This window comes from Pangasianodon hypophthalmus, chromosome 23 (assembly GCF_027358585.1).
Source record: "Pangasianodon hypophthalmus isolate fPanHyp1 chromosome 23, fPanHyp1.pri, whole genome shotgun sequence".
NCBI lineage: Eukaryota > Metazoa > Chordata > Actinopteri > Siluriformes > Pangasiidae > Pangasianodon > Pangasianodon hypophthalmus.
Window position 1 is genome coordinate 8518853 of NC_069732.1, and position 22655 is coordinate 8541507.

At 37.6% G+C, this 22655-nt stretch overlaps 3 protein-coding genes across 5 annotated transcripts in view; 1 reads left to right on the forward strand and 2 right to left on the reverse strand.

Annotated features, from left to right (window-relative positions):
- Nucleotides 1–239: 239 nt before the first annotated feature.
- On the reverse strand, nucleotides 240–2098 carry fabp4a (fatty acid binding protein 4a). Its single transcript, XM_026929359.3, has 4 exons — nucleotides 1943–2098; nucleotides 1149–1324; nucleotides 949–1050; nucleotides 240–475 (listed from the first exon to the last, which is right to left on the reverse strand). The coding sequence occupies exons 1-4, from the start codon at nucleotides 2013–2015 to the stop codon at nucleotides 422–424; spliced, it is 405 nt and encodes a 134-aa protein (XP_026785160.1). The 5' UTR covers nucleotides 2016–2098; the 3' UTR covers nucleotides 240–421.
- Nucleotides 2099–3264: 1166 nt separating this feature from the next.
- On the reverse strand, nucleotides 3265–6338 carry mrpl53 (mitochondrial ribosomal protein L53). The gene is made up of 3 exons (XM_026929968.3): nucleotides 6186–6338; nucleotides 3606–3718; nucleotides 3265–3452 (listed from the first exon to the last, which is right to left on the reverse strand). The coding sequence occupies exons 1-3, from the start codon at nucleotides 6275–6277 to the stop codon at nucleotides 3334–3336; spliced, it is 324 nt and encodes a 107-aa protein (XP_026785769.2). The 5' UTR covers nucleotides 6278–6338; the 3' UTR covers nucleotides 3265–3333.
- A 3671-nt stretch (nucleotides 6339–10009) lies between these two features.
- The window catches only part of pag1 (phosphoprotein membrane anchor with glycosphingolipid microdomains 1), a 46637-nt gene continuing 33991 nt past the window's right edge, over nucleotides 10010–22655 (forward strand). For 2 of the 3 annotated variants that reach the window (XM_026929702.3, XM_026929699.3), the window contains exon 1: nucleotides 10010–10269. The gene's annotated coding sequence lies outside the window, so the exon portion shown is untranslated. Of the gene's footprint in view, nucleotides 10270–12774; nucleotides 21953–22655 lie in introns of those variants that run through there. The other variant, XM_026929700.3, reaches the window with a different exon arrangement.

The window sequence follows — 22655 nt, forward strand, 5'->3', positions numbered from 1 at the left end:
ATTGGTGAGAGTTACAAGTACATGGAGCAGTTAGTTCCTAAAACTGGAGCCCAAATCCATCTGTATTGAACAGTGTATTCAAAATGCTGTGATGCTACAATGATCAGTTTAACATGGATAAGGATTGGTGTAAGTTTGGGAATCTGAGAGAGTCCCTTCCTTACTGATACTCGGCTATCACATATGATAGCCAAGATATGCACAGTTAAACAGGCTAAATAAAGAAACAAACAAAATCATTAAAGGCAGATATGATCAAAACTTTATTCAAAGCACCACAATGATTAATCTCAATGCATCTTAAAATACACTGGAATGCAACGGCTTTGGTGTCAAAAATGAATACAAGAAAACAAGGAAATTAAATGACTGCTCATTGAACTGAGCCAGGCATCTCCAATATCAAGCCAGGATCATTTCATCATGCTTCTTTTACATACGTCCTCACCGCCACCACATCTCCCATCTTGCATGTCTGCAGAGGAAGGAAGAAATCAGATTTCAGCAAAAAAGAAAAAAGTTTCATAACTACGCTACGCTTTCTAAGCTAGGTCTGATTATAGATGCTATTATAACAGTGTCATTACATTACATATACCAACCATACTAGTATCAATGTTCTTGTAATTAGTATTTAACTTTTATAGTCATAAGCCTGTTTGACTAGTCATTTGAATCAAATGGGTTCAAGCTAAAGCTCAATAACTTAAAAAAGAAGCATAATGTCAACTTGAGTCTAAGATAAAATATCTTGCATAGGGTCCATATATGCATTGTTGGATCATGGTTATAAAATAAATGACGTGCTAAGATCATGGGGTCTATGGATTTTTGGCTGCAAAATGTTTGCAAAACACAATGTTTAGAACATAAATGGAAGAGAAAATTTTTCAAATGAAGAAGCATAATTGTCCTCTTATTTTCTAAAGCAAAAAATACAATTCCCACCGCTATTAATTTTCCATCAGTCACTTCTCTCTCTAGTGTGGTCTCTTTGCCATCCCAGGTCTGTTTTTGCATGAGTTTGTCGTTCTCAAGGCTCACCACGGTCTGCACACAGAGAGGAGACACTCTCACACAAGTCCACAGACTACGACAGAGCTGCACTCATTAAGTAACCTGTCAGGAGAGCAGAAATCATTACTGACCGTGGTCTTTCTGTCGTCAGCAGTGGTCTCCTGAAATGCTTCATTGAGCTTGAATTTGACCTCAGTAGTTTTAAAAGTGCTCTGCGACTTCATGCATATCAGTCCTTGGTCGTCCATGCTGAGAATGAAATTGGGCTTGGTCCTGTTTCCTACCTGACGAGTGGCAAAACCCACACCTGAAGAGCGGAAAATGAGTTCATTTTCACTTTAGTCAATCTAATCAATACAATACTTAATAACAGTTATGATATTAAACTGTATCATGGCTTTTCTTTGGGATGATATCGAGACATCTTCTGTACCTGTAATATGTGTCTTTTACCTGTGAAAGTGAATGTGTTGCACTTTTGAAATTCATTTAAAACACACAGAGATCAGTTTATCTTAATAAATTAATTGCCTTTTAAATGTACATGCTATTTACTTTCCCAGGTGAAAGATGCGTACTAAAAGTAGGGTCTCACCCAGTGATAGCCAGTGCTATAGGTCAATATCTTTTTTCTGAAAGTGTATTATATATTATAGATAATAACATACACTGCATTGCATATTTGTACAAAACTTGCAGTCACAGCCCAAATCATAACAAAATGACAGCAAATAGACTACGACTACAAATTTTATACTTAATGACATGGACCACAACATCACCTACTATCAGTTATTATTTAGTAGGATTTAAATAGGATAGTTCATATTACCATTTATATAGTCACAGCCCAAAAACACAACAAACACACAGCAACTATGTCATTAATACATATTCACATGTAAAAAATGTTAAGCAAACATACCCAGTGCCTTCATGTATTCGTCAAAATTCTCGCTGGAAACCATCTTCCATGTTCCCACAAATTTATCCACCATCTTTACACTTGAATATTCGCTCCTACTCTACACACTACAAAACCTCAGCCTCTAACTGGAAACCAATACGACGCTATACGTTCCGCCTCCGCGCTTTTATACTGTTTCTATAGCACGCGCACGTGTGGGCTGTCCAATCAACGCGTGAAACGTCACCCAGCGTCATTCCGCATTCTCTCGCGCGCTAGGCTGTGCAGAATGAGGGAAAGGTTCATGAGTGGGATTAAAGAATTCAGATCATGAAAAGAAAGAAACAAACAAGCACTGGTGGTGGCAGAGAAGTGATGAAGGGGTTTTTTTTTTTTTTTGAATACCTCACTGTCATTACTGGGTTGAGAAACTAAAATTATCCAGTCAACAGAAGTCAGAAACTGACCCTGGTGAAAGGCTGGCTGATTAGCACAAATCTTGTAGAATAAAAAATAACCATAGTCTCTAACTGTACACCTACAAGATGCACCAGCAAAGCAGGTGTGTGTAATAAAGTGGCCCGTGAATGTAGAGATCCTCGCTGCAGAACCAAAAGTCCAGGGGGTGGACCTGGAGCTGATCCAACTCCTTCTATAAGCTTAACCCTAACCAACACATTAAACACACTTAACCACCCTGATACACACACCATCCCCTGAACGTTTGGCTCAGCTCTGCCCAGGTAGACAGACTGGATCAGGTCCATCTCCACCTGGTGGACTTTTTGTTTTGCAGCGAGGTTACTTGTGGAAAACCGCTGCAACTCTGCTCAACTCACACAAAATTGTATTTGTATAACTCACAAAGCTGGTCACAGAAAACCTCCCTAATGACCAAGTCAGGGGTGACAGTGGCAAGGAAAAACTCGAAAGGAAGAAAACTTGAGAGGAACCTGGCACAAAAGGGAACTCATCCTCATCCTAGTGAGGTTATAAATCCTTACAGTATACAGGTGTAGAAGCGTAGAAAACAATCAGTACTAAGTGTGTTGAAAGGATGATCAGTATGAGTATATTGTGAATAAGAGTCCTGAGATGAGCACAGGCCAGTCTTTATTATTACAGCAGCAGGTTGTAAGAACAAGTCTACAGTATCCAGGTGAGATTATCCACTGAAGCAAGCGTGATACTTGGGCAAAAACTGCCTTGTGAAACAATTGTCACACACACACTACTATTCCATGTAGTCTGGTCACTGATTTTATATATTTTATACAATGTCAACTGTATCATTAATTCTTTTTAATCAAAACCAGCCATGTAAACAACTGCAAGACAGCTTGAGAATTTGAGTTTTATTTAATGAAAAGGTAATATACACAAAGCATAAATACATATACAGTACGCATCTACTTCTTCCCTGAGGCTTTAGACTGAGGGTCTTTAGCAATGCAGCGTGTCTGTAGGGCAGAGAGCATCTCCTGGCTTGTCAGCTTGGCTCCTTTCATCACTAACCTTTCACCGTCCACTGAAAACAAAAGCACTGTCATGTCAAGAATTGTGACCTATAATATAATGACAAATACAGCTATAGTTCAAGACAATTACTCCCTGATGTACTTAATGTAACCATTCTATGTCAGAGTGCACACAATGGAAATTCATAACCGAGGTCACTTACTGAACGTGATGTCGATCATAGGCTCTGACCGGTCGTGTTTCACTTCTGCTATAACTTCACAGTTCATGTTTGTAGCTCTGGCCTTTTCTGATCCAACCAAGGCGAGAAAGTCTCTGTGGAAGAAGTCAAGAGTTGTTGAACTGTAAGCAGCCTATAACAAAAGGTACACAATGTTTTCCTGCAACTAACAGTTTTATATAAAATGACACCTATAGGATCTTCATTTGCATATTTCATTATAAATAACAAATAAAACTGATACTGAAACAAAATATTATGCAAAATAGACTGTTTGGACAGTGTGACAGTGTGGATGATGTATCACAACACTTGAAGTCATTTCTACAATGCATCACAATTGTATAGTTTTGCTACAAACTGCATGCAAAACAGCAGTTGAGTTTAATAATGCTTTAATGTCAAACAAAAATTAATACTAACAAGGAGGACAATTAAGAATTCAGGAAAATTTTCATATTTTATAGCTTTGAAATTTTAAAACATCAAATCAGCTGCTTTAAAGTCTTCGTTTGTAATTATTATTATTTGTAATCATAGTACCCACCATATCTTAGAGTGACATAATTTATCATGATACTGATATTATATTGTCATATAGCCCTGTCCTAGTGCAGAAAAATACTGTAATACCACTGGGGAAGTTCTAATTACTTTGATGGAAAATTTTAACAAAGAAATACCCAAGATGGAAAGATTTTATATTATAATTATAGAATTAGAATTAATTTAATTTATAGACTTATTAATTATAATTCTATAAATTAAATTAATAAGTCTATAAATTAAATTATAATTCATTTGTGATCTTCAGTGCTGTCCAGTGTTTACTTTCTAATGAAATTTTGAGTTCTTTGATCTAGATTCTCTTTGGTTAACAGTTTCCTACATTACCCACAATGCTGTCTGACTACCTGCTGACAGTGGCGCCAGAGCCTCCTTTAGTCTGTCCAGTTCTCTCATCTCCTCATCAGCAGATTCTGCCTAAACAGATCAGCTTACAAAGCTTCAGCTTTCATGCTACTACTGTGCCATTAACAATGCCATCATGCTTTTCATGTCATAGATCACCAGCTAGCTGAGTTGAACAACAGTGCTGCATTGCATTCTGGAACTTTGAGTCTTACTTTTTGCATGATCCTCTCCACTAATTCTACTTTTGATTTCTCGTTAATATGATTTTGAACATAGCTGGAAAATGGTGAGTGAGAAAAGACGCTCTTGCTCGGTTGTTTTTAGGAGCTAACAGTGAAACCTGACTCTCGTATTAGATTATATGTTTGAGATCACTGATTTTTTTTAACCTATTAAAGACTATTGTAACTGTGCTAGCAATGTCCCTCTGTGACAGTACAGCACACAACCACTAACTTCTCACATGAATAATGAAAGTACAGCACTAACCAACAAATTACCACCAGAATCACTCAGCACATCACAAATATTTCAATATGAACATACACTATATGGCCAAGTACCATGTGGATATCTGCCCATTCAGCGTCCCGTTCCAAAACCATGGCATTTATACGGAGTTGGTTCCTCCACTGCTGCTATAATAACCTCCACCCTTCTGGGAAGGTTAGATTTTGGCCTGTAGCTGTGGGGATTTGTCCATTCAGCCACAACAGCACAAGTGGGTGGACACTGAAGTTCAGCATGAGGGCCTGGTGTGAAGTCAGCATTACAGTTCATCCCAAATGTGATCAGTGAGGTTGAGGTCAGAGCTCTGTGCAGGCCACTTGAGTTCTTCCACAACAACCTTAGCAAACCATGTCTTCATGGAGCTTGCATTGTGCACAGGAGCATTGAAACATGTTTGGGCCCCTAATTTCCAGCGAAGTGAAACTGTAAATCTACAGCACACAGACATTCTATACAACTGTGTCCTTCCAACTTTGTGCCAACAGTTTGGGGAAGAACCACGTATGAGCACCATGATGATCAGGTGTCCACAATCTTTTGGCCATAAAGTGTATTTCATGTGTTTCAGGATGGAGGTTTCCTTTACCTAGTGTGTAACTATGCAGCAGGAGAATAGGTTTCTAATTTGCATATAAACCATACTGATACTCTAGATCTTGACAGTTTTAAGAATAAAAATGTAGAAACTATTTAGTAGTGTAATCCTGGGCATTTGTTATTCTACATAGCTTGTTTAATTTACAGGTTTATTTGATATGTTCTGATTAAACCTATCTACCACGTTAGATTTGAGAGGGGCAGCATGTTCAGTAATAGCACAGACAGGAGACATTTTAATATTTTTAAACACTGTAAAGAAAAGTAATAAATTCTGCTTAAAATAAAGCGTGCATCATGCAGGCTACACATCAGTGCATATAGTAAAGATCTCCGCACTTAACAAGCATCTGATATGACTGCTGTTCCTGTACAGACAACACACTGCTATTCATTCATTTATTCATTTAATTACATATAAATAATTCAGTCTGCTCCGTGCGCACTTTATTATCTTATCATATAATTTATAATTTTACCAACACAACAAATTATTGTACTCTCATTTCAAATATGCCTAATAATAAACAATACTCATACCGTGTGGCGCGAACATTGGATTCAAAAGGGCAAAACTGTACGATAATTTTCTTCACCGTCTTTAACACCACAGCTCCTCTGGAGGCCGCCATGTTTCTCCACCATGAACTCTGAACTGCGCGTCACGAGGTGCGTCACAAACGACTCTCTGTAGTACACTACACTGGGTGTAAAAGCCTTATTATTTTTATTATTATACCCTATGTAGTGCGCCTATATAGGGAGAAAAGAGCCATTTGGGATTAAACCGTGAACCCTGCTATATACAGTATCTGACTATTTAACCTGCGACTGTATAGCTACATCAGCACTTCAGTAGTGTCTTATGTGTTTGTTTGTTTTTAACGCATACACAGTCACTGCACTTTATATCAGAAGGTATACAGAGAGGCATACACAATATACCAGAGTAAATATAATATAATAAATAATGTAATATAATAAGGATAAATTATAAATTATGTATAATTATCCTGAAGTGGTTAAATAGATAAAATAGACATCTGGGAATGTATATATATATATATATATATATATATATATACATATGTGTGTGTGTGTGTGTGTGTGTGTATACTTATATAAGATACTTATATAATGTATTATTATATAAGTATCATGTGCAGTGATATTGATAGTGACAATAATAATAATAAAAAAAACAATAATATGAATAATTTGCACGTGGTAAAAACACTGTACGTGGGGCAGATTAGGTATTTTGGAGCTGATTTTTGTATAACATCATAAATTTTTCTTATTTGTGCTTATTGTACATACAGTATAGTCCTCTACAGTGTATAATGCATTGTTGTTATATTATAAACATAGGACCTTTCAGTGTAGCACCAATGATTGAAAAGATAATGTGAGATTTTCATTGAACAAGAGCCTGAACGTGTTAAATGTTACTGTTTACAGTAGTTTTTTATGTCTTATGTCTATAATCTGGTGTAAAAAGTAGTTGATGCTGTGAAGCACGGTACAGGGGCGCTAATTAGTTAGTAAGCTTTGTGACCACTAGATGGCGCAAGATGTTTGGGATTTACATGAATGTGTAAATGCTACTTTGTGTAAATGGGTTATTTCTCATTTCTGCCTACAGTCCTACTACTATCTAGATCCAATTCAATCCTACAGTCTACAGTTCAGTCTAATTACTTTATTTATTTAGGATACATAGTAATGTGTATATATATATATATATATATATATATATATATATATATATATATATATATATATATATATATATATATATACACACACACACACACACACATTTTTCATATATATATATATATATATATATATATATATATATATATATATATATATATGAAAAATGTGTGTGTGTGTACAAATTAATGTAAGTAATGTCTCTGCTTGTATGTTCAGTTCAAACTCATACCTTTAGGCCTTATTGAATAGTTTTGCAGTGCTGATCAGCACAATATTCTTGGCATGTTTAGCTTTGGGAAAGTCATAACAGTCTAAAATATCTGCATTTCTACTATTTCTACTATTTCTACAGTCCCTTGAGTGCTGATGTGATGATACTGTAGATGTGAATCTAGAACATATGTTCTGAATATTTTGCAGGTGAGTTTTTTGTTTGTTTTTTGTCTGCAATGAAGGGCAATCTTTTAAAAGAAAAAATCCTTACTAAGAACCCAGATGCTGATTATGCGTTTGTTCATATTACAGCACTCAATCAAAATGCTTCCATAATAACAATCAGTCCTAGAAAGCAAACATCAGATTTTCATTATTCTTAATTACAGTTTCACACTGGACTCACTAGAACCAGGACTGCAGCAGCACTGCAGATGAATTGCCTTTGTGTTGGGGAAAGGGGGAGATGGTCAAACATGACTCAGCTATTTTCTAGATGGATTAAATGGTACAGAGAGATGACAAGGTGAGAATTACTGCCATCTTCCTTCATTCTTTGTGTGTGCAGCAAATGAGTCTGGTTCAGTTTAGCTGTAGACTTCACTGTAAAACCTGTGAGAGTTGATGTGTTCTTGTTATGTGTTAAAAAAAAAGACTGTAAAGAAAGAAAGAACAGACTTTAGAGACATTCTTGAGCTAGTCCTGTAGATATAGTGCTTTCATAGATTGTAGATATAGCCATGTAGATATAGTACCTGGTGGTGATGGTCAATAAGAGGAAGAAATTCTCTGTAGATGTACATGTTAGTTCACCAAGGTATAAACTATATACTTTTACTTTCCGAGACGCAACAATGGTCCTTGGAATCGATTTGTCCCTTAAATAAGTTAAATATGTTCACTACATTCACCTTTCCAGCTACAAAAAGCACATTATTGAGGGTACTATCCCTGAAACAAATAACATATTTTTCCTCTGAGTGTATAGTTTAATCTTCCACCCAGTGTGTGTAATTTTTGTTGACAAGATTCTCTTTTCTGAGTATGCAAACACATTGCACACTAGGCGCACTATATTTAGACCAATGGCTGTAGACTGTGTTTCCTATTAAACACCCTCTGAACGCTGGTTCCTTTCTCACAAACAACTGTGGTCAGAGCTGAATCATGCAGTCCAAAATTAGTTACGCTGCTACACAACAATGCAATCACTTAACACTCTGAAGACATGGGGTCAGCCTTTAAGAATATGGGTTAAAGATGCTGTTTTGGGTTTACAGTGCTGTGTGTGCTAAATATAGATGTGTGTGAGGTTTTCTGAGCAGGAGGCACACAAGTCAAAGTTCTGCATATTCAGTTTAGTGAGCATAGTGAGTGCATATTCAGCATATTCATATTCAGTGCTTTAAGAGAATTCTTATAGTATATGTGCATTAATAAGGCCCCTTCTTAGAACAATGCATGTAGTTTTTCTTGACAATAGTAGGCTACACTGGCAGCATGAACAAAATTCACCTGTTTATTTATGTCTTTTGTCTGTAAAATTGAAAGAGACCTTTCTAATAATACACCAAAATACTTAATTAACTATAAACTCAATTCATAGTCATTTAGTCCTTGTAACTATTTAAATTTTTTTTTTGTAATATAATTTTTCAACATCTATGAATCTATGAAAACATGAATTTAACCATTCAGAAAATGTGTTTTTTGATAATGTGCAACAATATAATTTTTACAAGGTTTCTTTGCTGACAATTCTGCTCTAAAACAGGATTGAAAGCAACAGGATTGTACTTTCAAAGTGACCTGGTCATAAATATATTTGAAAATAAAGAAGAAAAAATAATGAGAGAACTTACCCTTCTTCTTCTCATGAGCTTCCTGTTGAACATATGACTAGTGGAATACTCCAGATAGTTCACAGGGATGAAGGTATTGAGGTAACAGGGCTGAGTAAATGCAGTGGGACATTGTAATCCATGACTTGGAAAAAGATGTCATGATGATTCATAAATTAATGCCAAAACCAAAGGATTTGGAAAATATTACTATTTAGATTTCTAAGTAAAGTGGGGTTTGGGCAAAAACAAAGCTGTTTTCTAAGTGCTCTAAGATATTTATCTGAAACACACACATGTTGCTCTGAAGGACATTGTATCTATGTAATATCAGTGTACCACAAATGGCAGAATCACCAAAGTAGTGCTGTTGCCTCACAGCTCCAGTGTCCTGTGAGAAGAAGTGCTATATCTATATAAAGATTCATACTGTACTGAAGCATTAATACTGATAATAAGATGCATTTAAACGCGTTATAGGTTATTCACTGGAGATAGAGAGAGGTATAAGCGCCAAAACTCTACTTCCCATAAGGCTTTGCGCGGCTCCTTACTACTGATCTGTCACTCCTCCCCAGTGTGAGAGCAGAGGAGGAGGAGGAGGAGAAGGAGGAGGAGGAGTGGATGTCTGGAGTCTGCGGATCCACACACCGGTATGCACTGTGTGGAGAGCCACAGCTCAGAAAAGCTCAGTGTGATCGCAGACTGTTTATATCACAGACTGAAGGCAGAAGAATCCGCGGCTCTTGTTTTGGTTTTTTTCCACGCATTTGTGCGTGCTTGTGCGTTGCTGCTGCGGAGCTGCGCGCGCTTATTGGAGCCGCGGGTTTACGGATGGTCGTCTCGGGGTGAGTGCTCTTCCCTCTGACTCTTCATACCTGAGAAAGTTGCTGCACAATAAACGTGCTGTGATGGCAGCAGAAACCGCACACAGCATTTAAGGAGGATCTTGCGTGAGCTGAAAGTTGGCTGGTGTGCGGGTTTGTGCCGCAGCGCGTGTGTACAGAGGAATGCGGTTTGCTGGAGAGGAATGTAACCATTCATTCAGTTTATACACCGGCTTTAAAAACATCGGTGCAACAATGGGAAATGTAACTGACTCATTCTGTGCTTGGTTAGGTCATGCCCAGGCACTTGTTGGCTTTTATAGCACCAGTTGGTGCGGCTCCATCACTGATCACACCAACTGGTGGTAGACTACAGCCTGCAGTCCACCAGATTTCTCCTCATCTAGGATTCTCATTCTCCTCATCTGAGGAACATTTCATCCCAATACAATACACCTCTAAATAAACATGCTACACTCTCAGATAGAAGTACCTTCCCTTATCACTGGGGTGGTACCCTTTAGTTTTTTGTACCTTTACTGTGTATGATAAATCGTTTTTAAAGGTACATCACATTTTATATATATATATATATATATATATATATATATATATCTGTATGTGTGTGTGTGTGTGTGTGTGTGTGTATGTATGTATAATATATAATGTACCTTTAAAAATGATTTCAGAGTAAAGCTTTAAAGGTACACTACATGCATATTAAAGGTACAAAAGGTATCTTTAAGGTACCACCCAAGTGACAAAGAAAGGTACAGTTTAGTTACAGTGTACTAAAATGGTCATCTAATGATGATCCATTGATATAACAGGTGTAGTTCAGTTGCCTGAATGACTTGCATATTAATGTTCACAATTAATGCATGATCGTCACTGGAGTCCAAGATTTGTACTGTAAGAGAAATTTGACTTTTTATTTATAAACTACTTTCATTGACATGTTGCTCTATTTTCACTTTGGTCAGTGGTTTCCTACATTACCCACAATGCTGTTTGAATGCCTGCTGTTAGTGGTGCCTGTGGGATCACTTCATCTCTACCTAAAGAGAATGATGGGGCAGCACTTTAGCCCTCTAGTCTGTCCAGCTCTCTCACCTCCTCATCCGTACACTCTGCTCAAACAGACCAGCTTCCAAAGCTGCAACGATCCTTCTACTCCTGTCATCAGTGCCAGTGTGCTCATCATCTTGTAGATCACTAACTAGCCAGGTTTCTGGCATAACATTTGAATTCTCATTAATATGACATTGAGCATTGCTAGAAAATGGTTAGTGAGAAAAGTAGCTCTTGCTCTGACTGTTATCCCTTATGTTTGAGATTGTGGAATTTTTCCTGCTATTAAACAGCATTATAACTTACTGCTGCACTAACAATGTGACCCCTGTGATGTCAACGCGGCACACATCTGCCAATTTCTCACAGAAATAATGAAAATACAGCACCAACCAACAATTGGCACCAGCACCAGAATTGTTAATCACATCACACATATTTCATAATAAACATATTTAACATATATTTTAAATATATTTAAATATAACATATTTAATGTTTCAGGGTGGTGATTCTGAATCCTAATCCAGTTTGAAAGGAAAGAAAAGAAACAAGTTCCCCCTTTTGTTATTTATATATCTTCGTCTTGGGGGTGTTTTATCATGTTAATTTTCAAGACTAAGAATGGTACGCTGCAATGTTAAACACTTCACTGCAAAACCAATGAAGATATATTTCTACATAATATTCTCCTCAGTCAGTGTGTGTGCTTTGCTCTGTTTGTAACTAGTTGTTTTTACATGAACATCTGATGCATCCATGGCAACTTAGTGTGAACTGAATTGATTAAAAACATCAGTAACAGGCATCGTAAGTAATTTAACACTTATTTGCAGGGTTGGATTTGAAGGAGGGTCATGAGAGAAGGCAATTTCCCAAAATTAGACTAAAAAAAATGATCTTCATTATAAAAAAGCCTTTTGATATTCGAAGATGTTAATCATCATAAAACGCTAATTATCAAAGACTACCTTTAGGTTTGCACTGATCCTATTTTTCCCCTTTTTAATACAATGTCAGAACTCTGTACCCTCTTCTGTTTGCAGATATCGATCACAAAGTGAAAAATAGGAGAAGTCGTCAATTCCGCCTTTTGTTATCTGTGCAAGGGAAGTTTCTGTAATATTTCCCAAAAAAACCCCACTCATTTGCACAGAATAAAGGAGGGACACAAGAGGACACCATCTTCCTGGTTTAAAAAAGAGCAAAAATCTGCATGTTCCATCTCCTTTAGATTCTCAGATCTGCTGACTATTTTTATAGTCAGCTGTTATTTTTGTAAACTAGCAAGCTATATGCTTCCCAGGATACGTTTTTCTGCTTCTCATGTACTATGAGTTTAATGACATTTGGGGAAAACCTTGTTCTGCAATGTGACCCAGGACCCCCCCCCCCCCCCCCCCCCAAGCGAAAAGGGAAGTGTCAGGAGTATCTGTCTTTCAGTACTTCCTTTTTAGCTTCTATCCTTTAAAACCACCATGCCTCTGAAATTTGTCTTACACATTGATTTGATCCACAAACTCAGAGAGCATGCCCTGTTTTTACTGGCTTCCTGTTTCCTATTAGGCCAAACATTAGTTTGTTAGAAATGATCACTGAATGCAGCTTAAATGTGAAATTTATGCAGTACCAACTGTAGCGCCAACACACAGACAGCAGGCTAGAGTATGATGGTGATCACCACCCTGATGGCTTTAACTATATCTCAGATGTAAATGAAACTAAAACAATGAGATTAAGATCAGATACAGGGATGCGATTAGAGTTTACTGTTTATCTTTATTTATACCACGGTTGGGTTCTAGAAATCTGATTAGTCAGAAAATTGATCATTTTCCATAACTAAATTCAAACAGGTTTATATTAATGCTCATAACTTTTTCTTATATTAACAAATCACAGGGACTTGTATGGCAGAAGCTGCACTTATAACTTACATTAAAAAAAACTGTTATTTAACAAAGAAAAACACATCATCATTGAAATGTTGACATTTCTGTAAGGAGGCATTTCTTTAACATTTATGAAAGGAGTCTCCAGTGTCAGCACTTTGTAACAGGCAGTCAGTTTTCCACAAAGTCTTCAGGATAGAGGAGTTTGTGCTTTCTGGTTTCTCGCTATCATAACATGCTGCATAATTTTTGTCTTATTAATTTAACATGAGAGAGAAAAGAGAGAAGCTGGTGAGGAAATGACTGTTTGTAGCTGTTATAACGTAAGGGGACAGGAACTAACGGGAACTAACTTGTCTCATGGATGTTCCACAACATTAAATATAACTTTAAGCGTGTTGTGTTCACTAATAAATCAAAAATTGTAATAGTTGGTAAACTCCTGAGGCATAAGAGGAATAAAAGACTTTGGGATGTGCTGCTGTTGGAAAATAATCAACTTGGGGTCAGAAGAGTAAATCTGCTTTGCACTGGAGTGCATAACACCACTCAGTCATTGATTATTTTCCTAGAACAGCAAACCTTGCTGTGTTTTATTCCTCACTTAACACATTTTGGAAGGCAGAGTTAAGCTGTACAGTGGTTCTGACACAGTGATGCTCCATTGCACCCGAGGGATTTGTACACTTGAGTCACTGCACCTGTGTTTCTGGTGAGGACCATGTACACCTTGCAGATATTCACATTGCAAGCTTTGAATTATTGCATTGCACTATTTTACCAGCAATTTCAATGATTCCAAGCCTTATCTACAAATGTTGGCTATTGCATTGTGTTCATTAAGTTGTACTCAGCTTCAAAACACTGTTAAATGAAAGACAGAAATGAAACTGAACAAGTTAGAGTTTCAGCCCTGGTGTTACCATTGCTCTGGGTTTAGCAAACGGAAATATTATTGAGTTTGTTTCAAACTGCTGTGGTCACACACCATTAAATAAGCTAGCTCAGACTGGGTTGCACTAACAAAGCCTAAGCTATAACCTGGATAACCTTAATCTTTTAAATAACTTGGCTTATCTTTTAATTAACTTGGACCAAACTTTATATCTTGTTTAAAAAATGATCAGGATTGCACTTAGGCCATCGTTTAATATAGCTTTTTTTTTTTTTAAACAGTAAACTTTGATAATGTTGCTCCATTACTGTAAACTCTTAATTAAATTTAACTTCAGCATTATTTAAATTTCTGAAATGGCAGTGTTTATCAGATGGATTGTGGAAAATGATTTCCTTAATAGACATTGTAATGCTAGGAAAGAAAGAAATATTGATGATGCTTGATCTCAAGAGCAACATTTTTGCTATTAGTTTAGGCTAAATCCATGGTGGACGTCAATTAATCATATGTCAAGGTTTTATTCAGAGGAAGCTTATTTCGTAATAAGTGATTAAAATTAATTTGTGGTGCCACATAAATGAAATGGAAATTAAAAACTCCAGCTCGACAAATTCTTGCTTAGCTCTAAACTCTATTTAGTCTAATCCTTACATCAACCCATCTCATCTTTTTGTGCGACTGATCAGCAGTTGTGGCTTTTTGTCTGAAGCCCAGTTGCATTTGCATGTCTGGATGCTTCTCCAGCTGTGTGTGATTTCTTTAACAGAGCTTTTCAAGCTGCCAGTGTGGGCTTTTGGCACATAATTATGGATAGCGTGCTCGAATGCATTATCCACTACGCATGAATGGACATGCCGTATATTGGTATTGGACCGAATCCCGGTGCTGGACACTGGCCACTGTGTGGGTCTGTAAGTGGGAATAAAATAGAACAGAGTAATAGAACATCAGAAGGGCAAAAGAATACAGTAATGCCCTTTCAGAAAGACATTTTTCTCATTACTCAGTGAAAGCAGAGAACATCCAGGCGCAGGCAGGTGTGTGAATGTTTGTTGAACTGCCTGGTACCACAGTAGATCATGAAAAGGGAAGTACACTGAAATATTGAAACCTCTGCCCTTCCTGTGCACCATCATGGGACTTTAAAATAAGTACAGATGACGTTCTACTGTTAATCTGAGCTAGATTCAATTCAGCTAGAATTTCTACACTTTTAATATTTAAAATGACCATTAGCATGCTGTATGTGTAACATGTTAATATTTATAACCACAATTTCTTCAGAAGTGATTCGTTGACCTACAGAAATACACAAAAGCAGGAAGCTTTTGGAAGATAAAAACAAAAAGATACAGGTATAACCTTAAAGATGATATGATTTTTACATTTTGTGATATTGTGATGTAAGCAGGTTTCCACAAGGCCAGTGGTTTGCTCACATAGTTTTTGTGTTGAATTTGTTGGACTCTGGACTTAGTAGCAGAAGTGCGAGACCAGATTTTGTCTTATCAGACATAATATTATCTGCTTGCTATCTGCTTCATGGATAAAAGCTCAGCATTCCACTCAGCACAGCTTTTCACAGCACAGTAGATGAAAAATGAATTTCATTTCATATCATACACTCATTTTTGCTTTGATAGCAACCTGGATTGTTTGCCAGAGTTAGCAAATGTGGGAAATGTTGACCAAAGCTGATGCAACATTCATTTCTCCATCTCAAAAGATTTTTTTTCTTAGGCTTCTTGAGGTCGAGCCCACTTGCTGCCCTGCCCGTAGTCGTCTGTATAGTAGATATAGTATATATATTTTAAGGTGAAATTAAATATTTTTACAGTGCATTTTCTCCATATTTTTTTTTTAAAAGAATATCATTTATTGCAAAAACCTTTGAAATATTATGGTACTATTTGAAGGCCATATCATCCCCACCCCTAGCTCATTAGATGAAGCATTGATTGTATCATTGTGGGTGCACTTTAAAAACCCTCTCTAAGTAATGGACCCTTGCTAGATTGATTTTTCATTTCCTTTGAAAATTGGACTGTTCTCCTTTTTCCAAATGCCACAGAGTGCTGATGGCTTTGAAGCAGGAAAGGTCATTGTACAGGGCAATGTCATCTGCTCGAGTGTCCTGTCTGTGAAAGTTCTTGATGTAAATATACATGATGGAAAGAAGTGTGTATTTATGGCATGGTCAGATCATGATTTCTAGAGTACCAGGAGAAACAACCAGCACAGTATACAGGATATGAAGGAGTCAGAAGAGGAAGAAGCACAAATTAATTTACATAACGGACTTCACTTTAGCGCATCCAGCACAGTTCAGTGTAGAATAACACACCTGATAAGAACAGTGCCAGCATTCATAGCCACACTGTGACGTACTCTAGTAAATGTACTGAAATTAGGTTGACATGTGTGATGTTTCCAGTAAACTGAAGTTTACTTCTTCCCATGAGGAAGTCAGAGTGAGGCTGAATTTCTCCTCAGGTGAAATGTTCCATTAACTTTCATTAAATTTAACTCATTAACTAATTAATTTAATTCAATTTGTGCTCGCTGGGTTATCACTATCAATACTAAATGCCAAAGATTCATCTGTAAGGTTAATATACTTCAAAATTTTCAAACATCTCACCCTGTTGTATGAGATGTAGTCAAATAAGATCCATGAGTGGAATCCACTGGCTTGACTCCTCACTAATTTCACTGTGTACTTTAAGCAAGCAATGTAGAATGAATTTGTAAAACCAAATTTAGGGTACATTACTAAGTCAAGTAAACAAGCAACTTTGCTAATCTGAGAAAACTCGATGAACTTTTCAAACAGATATTTTTCATTAGAAAAGGGCAACATTTGAATAAGATCACTCTATCGATGTCAGATATTTATTTAATCTATTTGGAGGCTAATGCCTTTCATTTATCTGGCTGGCATATCGGAGTTCATCTGCCTCTCTCAGATGCGTGTGCTTGACTTTACTGCGTGATCTGTAGGTCAGCTGAATGTTTGTGACAGCCTTAAGTAACTTGTTCAAAAGTTTACACGATTCACACCCCAAGTGTAGCAAATCTGTCCAACATTTGCTTCTGTAGTATTTCACTGGATTAATGACTAACGATGTAAATCATGGAAATTTTTTAGTTTTTGAAAATTTTTCAAAACAAAGGTTGAGGAATACCACACTCTTAGAAAAAATGGTTCCTCAGTGGGATTTTGGATGGTTAATGGTTTTATATTTCAATAGATAGAGTTCTGCTTGGGGCCTTTTCTGAGAGGGGAAACCCTCAGTTGTAGTGTTCTACATAGAAACGGTAAGAGTTTACCCAGAGGTGGATCACAACCTACCATTATCATTATATTTTAATGGAGCTGTGGAGATAATGGAACTGTAAATTTTTTATTTATTTATTTGTTTTTACAGTTAAAGGGGTCCCTGGTTGCAATAGGTTTGAGAACCCCTGGCTTAGGGTACTAGATGTAACCTTTTTTTTTTGTCTAGTGTAGGTGGGGTCTAACTGAAGAATATGGATGAAGAGTGGGTGGGGGGAAGTAAGGTCACACCCCACTAACAGCCTGGCATTTACATTTAGTGTAACTGACATGTCATTGTAATTTGACCGAATGTGTAAGTCACAGTGACCCTATCTATAACACTGAAGAGGCTTCATTGCTTATTCTTGAACAGTTGAAGCTCCTTGGATGAGTAGCACAATGTTGTCACTGTTTTAACACTAAATTATTGAGTCCAGCCTCTTTCACTAAATTTTAGTAGTAGTTTAACCACCTAGATTACTGACGATCTTCACTGACATGGAGGCAGAAAGAGTGACAAACCCTTACACAGTCATTATTACCAAAAATGAGGTAATGATATACAGTTTGACTTGATTCGTTCAGCCAAGGCCTCACTTGAAATGACTCAGGTCTCTGATACGATAAAGGAATGTTGATTCACCACTTCTCCCTGTTATGTTCAGTGCTGTCAGTCAGCCCCGGTTGTCCAGACACACAGCAGGTCTGATCTTGCCTGCTAGAGCGCACTCTTTTATCAAGCAACGGGCACATAGCAATTTTCTCAGGACAACACAGAGGTGACTTGGCTGATTGGCTGTTATTTTGTTGGCTGCTCTCGGGCTGCTCAGCTCAAATAAGAAATATGTGTTTCAGAGTAGACAGAGTGTGGAATCTTTAAAATAAGCAAAGCAAATGTGATTAAAGCAAATTGGCAGAGTGGTGGAGGGAAATTGGAGGCTTTTTGGGAGGGTGTTTATCTCTTGACACACTCACCCTGCGTGTCATTAACCTTGGTTTGGTGGTTGCCTGGCCTTTTCCAGTAATCCAGCACATACTGTGTAGCATTACAAAGACCCAGACAATGATTTAGAGGGATAATTCACTTTGGGTGTGACTGTTGTATGTCACCCTCTTTTTCCAGTAATACAATAGAGGTTTTCCTCATGAATATTATCTCTTATGTGAAACTGATCTCAAAATAATTCTAAAGTGAATGTTCATGTTCAGCTCATTAAAAATGATTTCTAATTATAAATATTAGTTCATATTAAGATCTCAAAACAAATCCTTAAATCCAGCTAATGTCATAGTTTGCACTTAATAGACTGAATGGCTGATAGGCTGGTTCATTTTACTCATAGGGGCTTCTGTGTATAGCACCACTAATGTGTACTGTAACTATGTACAGCGTCACTAATGTTATTACTTCAGAAAAAGGTTGTAGAGCTGAACTTTTCAACTGAAATCTGTGTTTTTAAATCTCTTATTTTATTGACAGCTGCCAGAATATAATTCAGAGGGAAAAAGTCTCTTTGGCAGCCCAGGCTCTGAAAACTTAAAAAAAAATAAAAAATTAATGTGTGGACCAGAAATATCCAACTAGTTTGGACAAGCTGGTGTCTCTAACTGCCTGTCAATCACGTTATGCATCAATTCAGATCTTGCACTAACATACAGATGGTCTAGCCTAGATAGACATGGGCATGAATTTTGGGGATGTGGCTTTGAAAGAAACACTAAAAAAGGGCTGCCAAAATTACTGACTACACCTTTAAGCAGGGTAGGCTGTAGGGTCCCCAGAGACCTTCCTCCTTCAGGGGGGCTTTCTCACAGGCTCATCCACCTCATTATGCCATTTTTGATAATACAGCCTGACAGCCTATTCTGTTGCTGCTTGCTGGTGAGAGTTAAATCACAACCAATAGGTAAATGTTGAAGATGACTAAATTATGTGTGTAATTTTCTTCTCTTCAGTTGATGTTTTGAAGGTAGTGTCAGATATTCACATCATGTTCACACAATGTTGAGGAACATCAATGTCTCTATAGCTATAACATATGACTGTAAGACTACAAATGCCTTTTTTTTAAAGGAGGGCTTAATTTAATTACAACAAAGTGCCCACACAGCTAGACAAGCTCAGAGTTGTCGCACAGAAATACAAGAGGTCAGGTTTTTAATATGCTGAACTGGAAGATGTAAGAATGAAAGTGATCAGGTGAGAAATGTGATGACCTGACAAGTGGTTCTCATCGATTGGGAGCACCATAGAGCTCTACGCATTTCTTTCCCTGAGGCCTGCAACTGACACTTTTAATACACCAGAATCTCTGGTGACCACAGTTTTGGAAAAGTCTTGTTTCTTGAAAAAGAGCATGTCTGCTATTTTTTTCATAGTGACCTCCCTGCGTGCTCTGCACTTTTCACAATTATGCCGGCCCTCCCTCTTCCTGTTCCTCATACGCCTATAGGAAATGGGGCTTGTTATCTAGAAAGGGCATATTAAGAAAATGCCTGGAAAAAAACAGCCAGCTAAACAAAGGGGCTGCCAAGTTGCTACGCTTTTGCTTAGCTACCTTCATGTGGCTTAGGCTTAGAAGTGTGCAAGAGTAGCCATTGGTTTTAGCTGACAGCCATAACAAGAACAGGATATTTATTTACAAAAACTGTTAAAGGTCTCAAACCTAGCTCACACCATGTGGTCATAGTATGGTTACATTCATCCACCTCCATCCAGTGGTTTGAGGTCTTTTTATATGATCCACCACGCATGTGAGAAAATGGCTCACTGAACTTTCTCGTAAGAACTGGGTCCTTCTCTGAAAGTGAAGGAAAGCTGGTGAGTAATTATAAATGTAGAGTGGCTCCATACACATCCCCTTAAACCACACGGATACAAAGCCGCAGTTCACAAACACTGCCTGATGAACCATAAGGCCTGGCTACAGAAAGCTTTGTCAATCTGCTAATGGCACCATAATGGAAACCAATCTCATCAGTGGTGAGCTCTCATCTCGTTCTCTCTCCTCCATCTCAGAAACAGGAGAGCTGCACCGAGGTGAAATAATGTGATTAGGATCCATTATGGCTGTTTATTTTATTAGTTTCTGTATTTTGTGTCCAGCTTTGGACTGTTGACCAACATTATCTGGCAAGGACATCAACTCAGCCTCCAAAGACCTCAGTGTTATGAAGCACTGAGTACATTTGAGGTTGGTGATACGCCAAGAAAGAGCTCCCAGGCTTGGACAATGACCCCGAGATCAACGAAGGACATGATTTGAATGGCAAAGGCTCTTGGTTTGAGATGGACTCCTAGAAGAAAGAAGAACAGGGAGAAGGAAAATAGCACTGCATTGAATGTGTTTCAGTAATAAATTATATTGCGACTTTATCAAATCCAAGGTAGCTGTACAAGCTTGGATCTGGAGCTCTGCCACAACTGGCAGCCAGCAGACAAATGAACAATAACATTAAACATTCAACAAATGAACAGTAACATTAAAATGGTACAACGATAAAATGGTAAAATGGTAAAACAAAAGACAGACACGAAAGCAAACATCATATACAAATAAAAGAAAAAGGAAAAAAAGAAGAGGTTCTGGTGATAAGTGGCAGCAAAAATGTTTGTAGTGTACTCTCAACTGGAAATGGAAAAAGAATTTTAATGACTTTGAATTTAAAGCATAGTTATGGGGTGTAATAAATGAATTATTTGGATCATTATAGTTATAGAAATATGTATTTTCTGGAGCTTTGGTGTGTATGCTGATCAGCCTGACACCCGCCACTTCATAGTCATTATTACTATAATTACAGCAGCTGCTTTCTATCCTGTTATTATGTCCTCTCGCCACCAAAATAAGCAGTTATGCCCGAGGAATAGCATAATCTAAAAGAGAGAATTTCAACCCGTGTGATTACGCGAATAAGAGGCATATCGTTCTTTTGTTTTGTCTCAGAATCATTTATCCCAAGGAAACTGCTGTTTGTCAGCGAGTGTGCAGTGGGGCTTAATAAAACCTATTCTTGCTTCTAGAGCTCTCACAAATCCACTCATCTGTCTGACTCTGATAGACATGCAGGGCCTGAAAGACTGCAGTCTTCTGTCTCTGGCTGCCTCATTAGAATAGATACTGCCGCAGAGTCATTTTTAAAGTTTAAAAAAAAATGCTTTCTTGGATCCTCAGGATTTTTAATCATCTTGAAATTTTATTTTCTATTCTAGTGTGGGAGCAAGATGGCTTGGGAGTCCAGAGGGGAGGCAATTGAACTTTTTTTTTTTTTTTTAATAAAGTAAACTGAGCTAGTTGGAAGAGGTGTTGTCTTCAGGGAACTGCTGATCTCAGCTCAAGGAGTTAGTGCAGGAGGAAGTGAAAAAGTGGAGGTGAAAAAAAAAATTGGTGAGACTGCTGGACTGATACATACACTGCTAAACAGCAGTGACCAATGTCTTCAACTCTCCCAGGAGTACAGAAGTGTGTAGAATTGTAAGCAGTGAAGTGGTGACTTTATCGCAGCAACAGCACTGAATTGCAGGTAAAGTAATTACATTTGCCTCATGTTTTTATTCAACATGACTAAGGATTTAGACAGGATACAACTGAACAGTTGAAGGTCTTATTCATAGACCTAACGGTGATAACTTGGCAGTGCTGGAATTTGACCTTACAACTTTCCAATCAGCAGCCCAGTGCCTTACACACTGAGCCGCCACATCCTAATTCAAGCATTGTGTATGCAGCATGCACTGCAAGAATAGGCATATGGAAATAACTTGCACAACTAGAAGTTAAGAGAGAGCATGATAGTCAGAGTGGCATCGCGTGGTGGGGATGTGTGCAGAGGGGTGGTTGGGTGTAGACATATGGCAGCAGATGGAGAACAAATGGTGGTGGTGCGGTTGGAAGACTAGGCAGGGTATGGAAATAGACAATGAGTTTCAGATCAAGAGCAGATTAAAATTGCAGGAAGCATCATAAGCTAGAATATTGGGACAAGATATGCAGAGAAAATGTCTCTTGCTAATTGAACTATAGAAGCAGAAATGTTAAGGGCAGGACCACTGCTATCAATATATATCAGTATTACTAATTATTAATACTGTTGAGTGGTTTGGTTAGTTGGGTTAGTTTAATTGACTTTGTTGGTTGACTGGTTTGATTCGGTAGGTTTGTTGATTTGAATATGGAAACATGCATAGTATTTCAAGGCAAAAATATGTAAAGCTAAAGCAAATTCT